Source organism: Thunnus maccoyii, chromosome 6, assembly GCF_910596095.1.
Source record: "Thunnus maccoyii chromosome 6, fThuMac1.1, whole genome shotgun sequence".
Taxonomy (NCBI): domain Eukaryota; kingdom Metazoa; phylum Chordata; class Actinopteri; order Scombriformes; family Scombridae; genus Thunnus; species Thunnus maccoyii.
The window spans coordinates 10,352,104-10,364,059 of record NC_056538.1 but is presented as its reverse complement, the minus strand read 5'-3'; the positions used below and the strand labels follow the sequence as shown (position 1 = coordinate 10,364,059).

Below are 11,956 nucleotides of genomic sequence, written 5' to 3'. Positions count from 1 at the left end.
CTTCATAAATGCTTGCCTCATAAAATGACTGCCTTGCTTTAATTTAATACTTCCCCTTGCTAATTATCACCGCAGACATGAATGGGCCACTGTCTGCACTCTGTGTGAGCTATTTTCAATGGACAGATGTAGTTTTGATAAGTTTATTTGAATTTTTTGGTTTCATATTGTTAAGTTGTGTTGAGTCACTGAACCTGTTTGGTTAGGCTGGCAGGACAAGCACGTGTTCTAAACTCCCTTACCCTTATCTTTTAACATAAGAAGCAGTAGCTTTGTCATCATTGCAGTTTGTTGTATGTAAGTGTTGAGAGAGGGTACAGTGGTTAAGACCCCTTACAAGAGCTACAGGTCATCTCACGTTTCTCCATTAGGCCTTTCTTAATTTTTTTTTTAAACTGGTACAAACATTAAGGTAAGAAAACTTCCACTCTTTTGAACATGAGCTCTGCTACATGTTGTCCCATGTCTGGCCATGACCGCCTGGAAGCTTGCGTGAAAAGATTTGATATTCTGCCCTGCCTTCCCTGGTGCCACACTGCCATTTTCTCTCTCCCCAAGGAGGGGAAAAAAAGGTCTGGAATGGGACCAATCTCCATCTCCAGATCATCTCTCGGTAGCCCCTTCAACTAAATAAATAACTCATTACAGTTCAGAGTAAGGAGCTTCATTTACTCTAGGCGATGTAATCACAGATGTCTGTAGGTTGCCCACATCATCTCAAATACAAGTGTTTTTGGTGGAATCCCAAGAGAAGGAGCTCTGAAATGTTAACATACCAGTGAGGAAAGACTGGCAGTTGACTGCATATGGGGAACTGTTGATGGCAGATTGTTTGGCCTCGTTGCAGAATGGGATTAAGTCTGTTTATTATCACACAAGGGAAGATTCTGTTTGCAACATTAAAACACATGAAGCTAAATAATAACAGAAGACAATCACAAGACTCCACCAGAAGCATAATCACCTCACAGCCACATTCCATATTTAATGTCATTACCAAGGTAAAGTACAAAAGCCAAGAATGGCAGGGAGGTGCAAGGCTTGATGAAACAACCAGACAGATGATTTGCAAATATATTTTGACACAAGAGAGGGGGTGTTGCCACATAGGACAAAGCAATCAGTGTCAGAGAGTTTAGACAATCACAGCAGGTCAATCTGACAACCTCTGATGACCTGGTGCAGTTTGAATTGTCCCCATAAATCATGAGTTCAACCTAAGTTTAAACAAGTCCATTGCAAATATCAATTGACCTATAGTGTAGTGTAGGTATAGAAAATACTGTAGGTATAGAACAGTGGATGGTCACTTGAATAAAAATGCACCGAAAATGTAGACTGTTTTTGTCTTTTTGGTGTTAATAAGTAAATCACACAACTTCTGTTTTTACTCATTCTAAACTGAACTGCTTCTGAAATGGGATTTTACTTCATATGTGATGTCTTTATGTCTTTTGTAACAATGCTAGTCACTAAGGTTGCCATCAAAAGCTCTTTTTTGGTTAAATGGGGACACTTTGCTTAGCCCAGTGTCCCATTAAAACAGCTGATGCTCCAGCACTTAATTAATATTAATGCTAATATTAGCTCAGCATAACACATCTCTAAATTATCATATAATATATATGTATTTATTTTTCTTTTTTTCTTTCTTGAGAATTTAATAGTTGCTGTTCAAACGTGTTAGAAAACTTCTTCTACTGTATCCTGAGGAAGGCAACACAGCAGGCGCATGAATGCCATTTTTCAGTAAAACGGATGTTGGGATTTCCGTCCATTGTTTCATGCTGGGAACACTATTATCAATGTTGTTGTTCTTAATCATTGCATTAGGAAACGGTGCAACAAACAGAAGGTCTAGCCGGTGATGAAAGACGACCTTTTTACCAGATGACCTCTGTAAAAAAAAAAAAAAAAAAAAAAAAATCATCTTATAAAGTCACTTAGTATAGTTTTGCGTTTTAGGATTGTGCTGTTGTAGTGTTGTTATTTCATTTGTTCCCAAGGAAATCATTTTTCCTCCCAGATCAACTTAAATCTATCTGAACTATTGTCTATTTGAAAAGAAACAAATTAAACTGGCTATAAAAAATAATGAGCAGGAAAAAAAGCAACTGTCGGATCATGATAAAGATTTAAATTAGAGCAACAGATCCCAAATCTCTCACTCATCTTTGGCATCTTTATATGCTCTCCAATGCAAAAAAAAAAAAAAAAAGTTACAGGCAACTTCTCTGTTTCACTTCGGTTGCTCTGCGTGAAATAGCGACCTTGATGGGGCTATAAAATGCCATGGTTGGGCGACTTTCCTCACCGTGAATTACCCTACATCCTTTGGGGGACTCTTGGTCGAAGATGAGGGCAATGTGAAGGAAATGAAGTTAGTGAACTGAGTGGGGTCAACTGAGCAGGAAAAGACAACCCCGCTGCAGAGGAACTCGTGTTGCTGTTGTATTCCTGCGGGAACTGTCACCATGAGGACAAGCAGGAGCATGAATGAATACCTGCTTATGAATTATTGTACAGATGCTTTTGTTGATTCATTATTAAAATAAATTGCACTAATTCATCGCTAATAAGAATTCACATTTGGATTGTATTCACCATTGCCTTACTGAAAGGAGTGAAGGTTTATCTTGCAATGTAGAAGTGTGAAAATCGAGATGACCTTCTATTTTTCCAGAAATATTCCACATCATGTTTGATCCTCGTGAGTGATATGTTATTAATTAGTAGAAATCTGTCACATAAAACCTTTTTTTCAGTTATAGAGCCCAAATCCATAGACATTGTACATCAATGTGGTGAAGGAAAGTTTACAGGTGAGAGAATATTGATATTTTCTTGGAAATAAACTCTTGTTTTTGTATTAATGTCTGTGTTTTTTTTCAAGATCACATACTGATACCATATGCATCCCAGTTGTTCAGAAATTTCCAGTGTTGTGCACATTCACTTCATCACAAATTAACACCAACAACTAATAAAACAACACAAAAACAAAACAAAAAAAATCTTTAACATTTTTATCGACAATTGTCTTCGCCAAAAGACTTTATAAAGCAGATTTATGACGTTCTTTCTGGCTTTGCTTTTCCCTTATTTCATGGTTCAGTGGCCTCACACGGCAGGCAAGGGGAGGTTTTCTCTCGCTGCTCATTGGTCGCGGCTCTCTCATCTTAGGAGCATTTCCATTCATACACCCGGCGCTCCTTTTCGACCCTTTCAAAATATCTCACTGTCATCATCATCATTGGGAAACGGCTTTGCTTGGACGGGACTAATTATTTTAAAATTGGAGGAGGAGTGATTAAATCGAAAAGATCAAACGACCGACACAATAACGACAGGTGAGTGAGAAAAATAACAGATTCGCGTTTACTAAAGTCTTGCTCAGACAAACTCTGCAGCGTAGAGGTGCATTCAGAAGGACAATAAATCATTTACACTTGTTTTATTGCTATAATTGATGCCCAGAACAAAGTCAAATTAGAGGATTGCACCTCAGTCGAACAAAAAAAAAAGAGTGAGCGTTACGGAATGACTGCGGTAGTGAACCTCAGTCTCAATCTTTGTTATTTTTGTGACTTGCGAACTTTTTTATACAAAGTTTTACCTCATTCAAGGTCCGAGTTTTGCACTCGAAAACTACTGAACTTTTTGTCAGTTACTTTCTTTGCAGCCTCGCTTTAGGGGAAGTCTAGTCAATGGTAAGGAAAAATGGAATGCGTAGTTGGCTCTCGTTTATGATGGATAACAGCAAGGTAAGATGCTTAAAATGTAACACTAGAGGGGTCCCGGCCCACGGGGCCGTCTCGGAGGAAGGTTCACGCCGTTATTCACCAGTCCTCCTCTGCGTAATTGGCTGCAGATGCGGTATCCTATGCGCGTTTTACCGCTTAGAAATTGGATGCATTTGGGGAACTTTATGAGGCGAGCCCTGCGTTTGCCTGCAGGAGCCGAGAAGACAAAAAAAAAAAAAAAAAAAAAAAACAGTGGTCCCCTACAAGTATTTAAACCGTGCCACGTTCATATATAAGCCCCCCCACCCACCCCCCCTTCCTTGGCTAATTTATCATGGGGGGAACTGAGGCAGGAATTCAATGCGCAACAACACTTCAGCAGAAACGTGAAATTGCGCTGTAAAAAAGAGAACTTGTGGTGCCATTAACCACTGATCGCGTGTAGGTGCTATAATCTGCCCTGTGCTTTTTTTATTGTTCATCATTTTTCGTTTTTTGTTGAATTTCTCTGTCAGGCATTGGCTTAAGATCACACGGACCCCTCATGTGCATCCACCCCTAATTATGCTAAAAATACAGAGTCGGAAAAAAAGGTTCCTGGTTATATATTTATAATCCTGACAGGTCAGAGCACGCATGCTACTGATCAGGAGAGGGATGTCCCATAGGTCTGGTTAAGATGTGTTGAACTTTAATGGTGCGTCATGAATTCAAATATAGAGGTCCATATACGTTCATCTGCTTTATCACACAGTCTATATAACAGCTATTTGTGATGGTATATGCCTCTGCCTTCCTAATAATTGCGCAGGGAGGGAAGGGCTAAAGACACCGTCCTCTAAGTGCCCTTTCACCCTAGACTTTGTAAGCTGCACTTATTAAAGCGAAAAGTGTTTCAATATGTGGTAAGCTTTAGGGGAAAACGTGATGGGGGTTGGGATGGGGCCCATGGACCTCTTCTTCTTGCTGCCCAGCTCCTATTGGGCGACTTGGAGTAATTCATCCATGTTACCAGTGCTGTAATTTCCATCTATTGGTGTTGTTAATGTTCGGACAACTGCCATTAAAGCCTACCCGTATCTAATAGCTCTGACCACTGTTAAAAATTAGGGTTATATGAATAAATCCAGGCATTATGTGTGCAGTCAGACATACAGGGGGCCATTAAGCAAATTTGACTTTCTCTTTATTTTGGTGTGGTAACCCCTGAGTGCCCTATGTGTGTAAGTCCACAAAACCAGCGGTATTTTGTGAATGATTGCTCCACAGCACGTCTGGTATATCAGGTGTAACTGATGACAAAAAGGGAGGAAAGGGGAATCTTATAATAAAAGCAGCAGATTAAATCGAAATATCAAAAACAATGATGATGATGATGATGTTTTTCAGGTGTTGTTACTTATTCTATTCTTTCCCCCCTCCCAGGGCCCTTTGGACACTGAGCACCCTTGGGCCTGTCTGTCAAGTAGACATGTTTCAAACTGTCCCTGACACGTCGTCTTACGTAAAGGTAAGACACCACCGTCTCTTCGACCAGGTAATGTTGGAGGGACAAACTGGGGTCCTTTCATTTTTTTATGACTTAGTCAGACAAATATACGCATGTTCAATCTCATCTATTATCCAAAAAAAAAAAAATCTAAAATCCCCAAATGCTCATCATCACTTACACTGATTGTTAAAACAAAAGAATTATTAAAGTGATTGCTATAATATAAAGGAAATGATGCTTGAGTATCCTAAATGTGGTTATCTGCATTAGAAACAAATAGAAATATCTTTTCATGGTGCATTTTAAGGTGATTTTACATGAGAGAATAGATTAAATGACTTTTTAAAAATGATTACAGCCTACTGTAGGTTAAACACCTGTAGCTTTATCACAGATGCCAAGCTTATTGCATGTGATTGCCATCTTGTTGTTTTTCCCTCTAGTTTAAAATGCCTTCATGCTGGCTGTGTAAAGTCGCTTGTTGAATTGTGCCTCTGTTGTGGTCTATCTGGGTTGTCAACATCGATTTGACTTTTTCGTCCTCAATCCAAAAATGGCTCATTATCGTGTTTGACGTCACGACCCCCACCACCCCTCCACCCCCTCACCCCCCAACCCTCTCTCTCTCTCTCTCTCTCTCTCTCTCTCTCTCTCTCTCTGTCTCTCCACCACAGTCCTGAGAATGTAAATAAAGCAAACAGCGCACACATCTGGTTTTAACATTAAAAAAAAAAGCTGCATCGCGTCACATATGGCGCAGCGTGAATACCTGAAAAAGCTAGACATTTATTTGTGATATCAACCCATTATGACCATAAATAATAATGTCCACATAATATCAAGTTTAACGTGCACTTTGCCCGAGGTTGTGTCAGTGAATTTGGGTTTGGCTGCATGACGTTTGCTCACATCCATCATAATCATCTGCAGAGGGTGACTGTTCCGATTGTGGCTCATTAAAATGAGCCATTGTGCCCTGGCGAGCTATGGTAATATCTTCATAATCAAGGTATTTTTCCAAGGGCGACTTGTTAATGTTTTGAAGACTTATTTCCCCTTTGAATAAGGAGTCTTTTCATCCAGCCACAGCGTTTGTGCCACTGCAGAGAGACCCGGCGTTTCAGAGCTCAGAACAATTCCTGATTTGTTGTGAGAGAGTTTAATAGCGAGGAATGTTTTAGGAGAAAATATGCTTTTAAATGAGTCTTTCTGCTCTCTAAATAAGAGGGGAGGCCAGCGAGGGAGCAACAGAGGTTACTGGGACTTTAGCAGGAAGGCGATTTTTGAAATAAACTGTCAATTTCACAGTGCTTGCGTCCCTGAAGATTCACATACCTTCTTTTATTTGCTGTGGAAATGCAACCTATATTATATCTGGGTTTTTTTTTTTTCCAAACAGAGTATATTTTTTATATTGTTTTTTTTTATTCTTCCCGGATTCAGACTTAGCATGTGTTTTTTGCGTGCAAGTCCTGCACTCAATCACTCACATTCAGGGAGATATTGGTCAGAATGTGGCACGCCTCAATACAAAATTTAAAAGAAATATTCTTCATTCAAGCGACTCCACGGCCCAGCATTTGGTTTTGTTTGGTTAAGGCCAGGCGAGACTGGAACTCTCCAATAAAAATAAATCTCAAATTAATTATGGCCTAGAGCGAGGGGCCAGACAGTTCGTGCTTATATATGTGCTGCAGACTCCACTTTTTGCCCTCGGTATTTTGACTCGGGCTGTCTTTTAGCCCGAGAGAAGGAATGATCTGAATACAAGTCTGCAGTCTAATAAACAGCAACTTTATCAGGCTCACATAGACTGGGACTATTTCTTTGTTGGAATAACACTGGGGCAAAAAAGTTTCTCACAACACTCAGTACTCGACACATCATTTTCCACTTCAGGAATGATCAAATGAGATCGCCATGCGCATGGGCAAAGAGTGACCAAATTATGTTCAAAAATACAAACCTTTGAATTCATAGACTACACTGTAAAAAGTATGGTTTTACACAACGCACAATAAAGGAATAAATCATTTGCTTTGGACAATTTAACATGCATGATGACATGTTTTGAGAATTTGCATGTTCACTTGTTCTGAGACTTTTTTTTTTTTTAGAAAAAAGTGACAACACTTGCATGAAGCAGAACATTCACTGTCAAGTTAAAATGATTCAAGACACTTCTTTAAGTTTATTCCCCCCTTTATAGCTCTCTTTTGACAAATTGTTTTCACTTGTTAGGCCTATGTGATGAATAAAAACCTCAGCACTCACTTTTTTCATGCAAGTCTGTAACCAAATTCTACAATAAACCCAACTAAAGGTTGTAATACTGTAGATTTTCATATAAGCTAAAGCAGAAAGGATGGGTCTAACAATTGAAAGGCTGCTGAACATAAACCCAGCATAGTGTCCGCCCACCTCTGGCTTGTTGCCCCAGCGGAGAGACTGAGGAGCTACTGGCTCGTGGTGTAAGGAAGAAATGTCTGGCTGTCTAGTTCCAGCGTCAAGCCAGATGTTCTGTGGTTCACTGTGTAAACCAACTTGCATCTGTTTATTGGCCTTCCAAAATGTTTGTTACCACTGTATTCATTATGGTCTTGGTAGGTCCTGGACCCCCAGACTTCCTAATGAGCTTTATGAGTGGGATGGTTGCAGTTATTTGAATACAGAAAGTGAATGATCTTGTCTGAGTCAAGGTTTTGGAAAGATGTTGTCAGATTAGAAAATCAGACATCTCATGAAAACATGAGGATTTCTGTGTCAGTTGAAAAGAATCCTGTAAATTTGCAGCTGTATTTCATTTCACTGAATTTCAATTATACACACCACTAAAAGTCATTTTGGTTTCTGCGGTGAAATGGACAGTAACTCACCTTTTTTTTAATACATGGACAATGATGACATAAATCAAAAGAAGGAAATCATACAATAAAGCTTAAAGGATCCAAAATATGAGATGTGTTTCTACTGGTGATCAAGCCCGGCTCAAGACCACATTTTAAGCACCTCTTTAATTTGCCACTTCATCACTTCTTTTCCTACAATAAAAGAAGTAGGCTATATGAAAACTCCAGACACTGGAATGTATAGGAAAACAAAAAAGGACTAAACCAGCCAGTGAAGAGTTAAACAAGGTGTCTCCCTTAATTACACGAGTCTGAACTGGCCTCAGGCAGGAGAAGCCTTGACCCTTAGCAGGATCCAGATGTGGTGGTCCCAAGGGTGGGGCCCTCAGCCCCACCAGACCCCCAAGTCGAGAGCAGACAGGCCGGCCCTGCTGTCACTCGTTGCGGCGCAGTCTCTGTTTGGCCACTCTGAGACCGCTCCCCGAGGCAGAACCCCAACACTGCAAAAAATATTCACCATCAACAGTTCAACTATTGCAGTTTTAAATCGTATTACGTTCATAAACAATGTAAAAAGTTGTAAACTGAATGAAACACATTCACTTTTTTTTCCAAAGTAAGGTACCTATCAAATGTGATTTTCTTGATGTTGGTGGAATGAAGTGTTCAAGCTTGTTCCAAAAAATCTATGCAACAATCAAAATAGAACTGTGTCAAAGTAGATTTTAAGTGTCTAAATCAATAAGTTTTTCTGAGTCTTATATGATGTGTGTGTGTGTGTGTGTGTGTGTGTGTGTGTGTGTGTGTGTGTGTGTTTTGTCTTGAGAAACAAAATAACACTGATGTGTAAAAATTGACGTTTTTTGCAGTGTTATTGGTCTGGTCACGTTCAGAGCTGGCTCCATGTCTAGCATCTGCGCTAAAACTATGCTTGAATTGATGAGGGCAATTTCATAGGGTAGACGAAAAGGGGAAAAAAATACCTATGTGGGGGGTGGGGGCGAGGATTTTTTTTCTGACTAAGGCGAGTAGGGGGAAACCACTGAGTAACAACAGCAAAAACAACAACAACAACATTAATAATACTAATAATAAATAGATAAAATTTGTGCCCCCTTTTCAAGTGCGCCCTATAATTTCTTGCTTCAGGCTGCATTTCATCCATTCAGTCCTGTGCTGAGCAGCAGACACACACGTGTAGACCAGACCCGCAGACTATAGTGCGGTTAGAAGCTGAACGCTTGAATTTTATTAATGGTGTCTCAGGAAAACTTCACAGAGGCTTGGAGAGTTGTAACAAATAAAAGAAGGATTGCAACAACTCCTGTCATAGGTGTTCGGGTTACTCTCATTTTTTTTTTTTTTTTTTTTTTTTTTTGATTTACAGTTCCATCAACTTTCTTTCATGTAGATAGATAGATGTTTTACTGTCACTGCGTATTAAAAACACAACGAAACTTAGTTCGGGAGCAATCCACTCATTTATCAATTGAACTGTAAAATATAGAATATAACAGAGAATAGGCTGATTTACAGAAGGATGGAGGCATGGCCAGACGCAAGCCTGGAGTGTAGGCGTGAACCAAAAGCGCTCTAAAACATGGGATCACATAACTTATAGTGTCCTTCGACAGTAAACCTCTTAAAAGAAAACCTCAGTTAAATGTGTGCAGAAATAATTCAAGTCGGACAAATAGTAAACCCCTCCACACCATCTGTGGCATTACTGGGAAAGCAAAACACACAACACTATTCTATAGCAGGCTACACCGCTATGGCTGTGCACAACGCAGGCAGCCATCCTGTAAATATTTCCGAGCAGAAAAACATAACAGTGGAGCGAACACTCAATTGTTTTCCCTGCTTATCTCTCTGGGACAGTATCCTGCTTTTTTGAAGGCAGGGCTTTCGGTGACACACAGCTTCCTTCTCAACCTTCTCAACAGTGGTGACTTCACTTCCCAAATTTAGAGGAAAGAAAAAACTCAATCCGGTAAAAGTGTCTCTTTCTCTCCGCCACATACCGGGGGCTGGAATTAATTCAGGAGCGTGTCATGTTTGGGATATTGTCGGGGTCCGCTGAAAATTGCGCAAAATGGACGGAACTATTAAGGTAAGGGTGGAGAACGGGGTGTATGAGTTTGTGGGAGACCGCTTTTTCGGAGTTGCGCCTCCTTTTTTTAAGCAATGGGTTGAAATGCCCCTCTGTGTCGGTCTGTGAGCTGGGACCTCCAATCTGACGACGATGAGCGGCTTTTTTCTCTCGGTTTGAAAGCGGTAACAAGATTTCCTTCTTTTTCCTCTTTCTTTGAAAGTATCCCCTTTCCTTTTCGAATAAGCTGACTGGTTATGAGGATACGCGACGATGTGGATTCAAGTCTAAATCAGAATCACGCTTTGGATTTTGGGGACCAAGCGCACAATTACGCACGTCTGGAAAGGCACAAAGGAGTGACTATTTGTTTCAGACACGCTATAGACTGTGCTTTTTCATAGGTATAAGTAATCCACGAGTTCTACGATTTGGTTTAGTCTGGGCAGCGGGGATTGAGCAATAGCCATGACTGGATGTACCGCTATACGATGTGTCGAGCTGCGCAACAGCGGTGTGGCACATCGCCCGGCTCGGTCCGAAGATCCTGTCGTTCGTCAAAAAATGCGATGGTTTGGTATTTACAAAAGAAATAATACTTCTCTCTTTGTTGTTGTTAGATTATTATAACTGTTTTTCCTCCGTTGACGGACAGAGAGTTTTGTCAAAGTGTAAGGAAAGCTGTCATTTGGTAACTTTATGCGGTAACTGCACAGTTTGCAACACTTTAAACCACAAGGCTTCACAATGATACCTTGGCTTGCTCCTTATATAGTTACACAACTATTTTGAAACGGTATGTTGATAGTCAAGAGCGCTGGTCTACATTAACATTGGCTACTGGCCCCCGACAGTCAAATTCCAGATGCATTATGGCTGCAGCCACCAGATGTTGAATGGCAAGTCCCTATTAGTTCACTCTGCGATGCGTTCAGTATGTGTCTTCCCGTTAACAAGTGTAAGCTCAGAAGAATGCAGCATCTGCATTTACTCTTATTGTTGCTGAAAAACGATGCGTCTTGTTTTTCTTTTGGAAATTTAAAGTAGCGGGTTTGTGGCAGCTGGGTGTGGTATGAGTTTTGGAAGAGTGTAAACGTTGGCCAGACAAAAATGTCAGGCTCCATATAGTCACTTAAATCCCGTCATTCACCGCTCACAGCGCTGTGATTATTTTGTTATGTATGGGGGATGAATGCCAAGCTGCGAGAGGACATGAATGTCTCAGCCTGTATGTTTGTAACAAAGCAAGAAGTTGTGACAATTAATGTAATCATAATTGAATCCTTGGGTGTAAATGACTGGCTGTTAGCTGCATTCATGCTCGCTAAAAGAAAGGAAGGGCTCTCTAGCCACGAGAGCTTCCTGTTCTACACAATCTTTTCCTGACAGGTTTCCTCTTCCTCCTTAAACAAAAGACAGGAATGCCCCCCCTGGGTGGCTCCTGCTGGATGGCTGTGTGTGAACGCCAAACAGACGCACGTGTAGTCTGGATGTGGAGATATTGCATATATCCAGTCTGCTCCAGACGCGTCGTGACGCATTTGGGGAGATAGACTTGACTGATGTAAACAGAACAGAGGTGGCTCCCAGCAGGTGTCACACTCACACAATGCTTATAACTGTTTGCAGCTTAACAGCTGAGCTATGATTCATTTGATGTTTTTTTCTTCTTTGTTTGAGGTACTGTAGAAAGCTGTATTGTAAAATGTAATTCACATTTTAGGTGTTTTAAGAAAAATGTATAAAGAGAAAAATTGTTTTACTTTTTTTTAAATTTCAG

At 40.4% G+C, this 11,956-nt stretch overlaps 1 protein-coding gene across 8 annotated transcripts in view; it reads left to right on the top strand.

The window, feature by feature from the left end:
• Positions 1-3,210: 3,210 nt before the first annotated feature.
• fli1 (Fli-1 proto-oncogene, ETS transcription factor) overlaps positions 3,211-11,956 on the top strand; it is a 33,036-nt gene continuing 24,290 nt past the window's right edge. For 2 of the 8 annotated variants that reach the window (XM_042415326.1, XM_042415325.1), the window contains exons 1-2: positions 3,211-3,350; positions 5,169-5,253. In XM_042415326.1, coding sequence (XP_042271260.1) covers positions 5,215-5,253 — 39 coding nt within the window. In that variant the 5' untranslated portion in view covers positions 3,211-3,350; positions 5,169-5,214. Of the gene's footprint in view, positions 3,351-5,168; positions 5,281-10,067; positions 10,198-10,312; positions 10,362-10,704; positions 10,754-11,956 lie in introns of those variants that run through there. The other 6 variants (XM_042415324.1, XM_042415323.1, XM_042415328.1 and 3 more) reach the window with 4 other exon arrangements.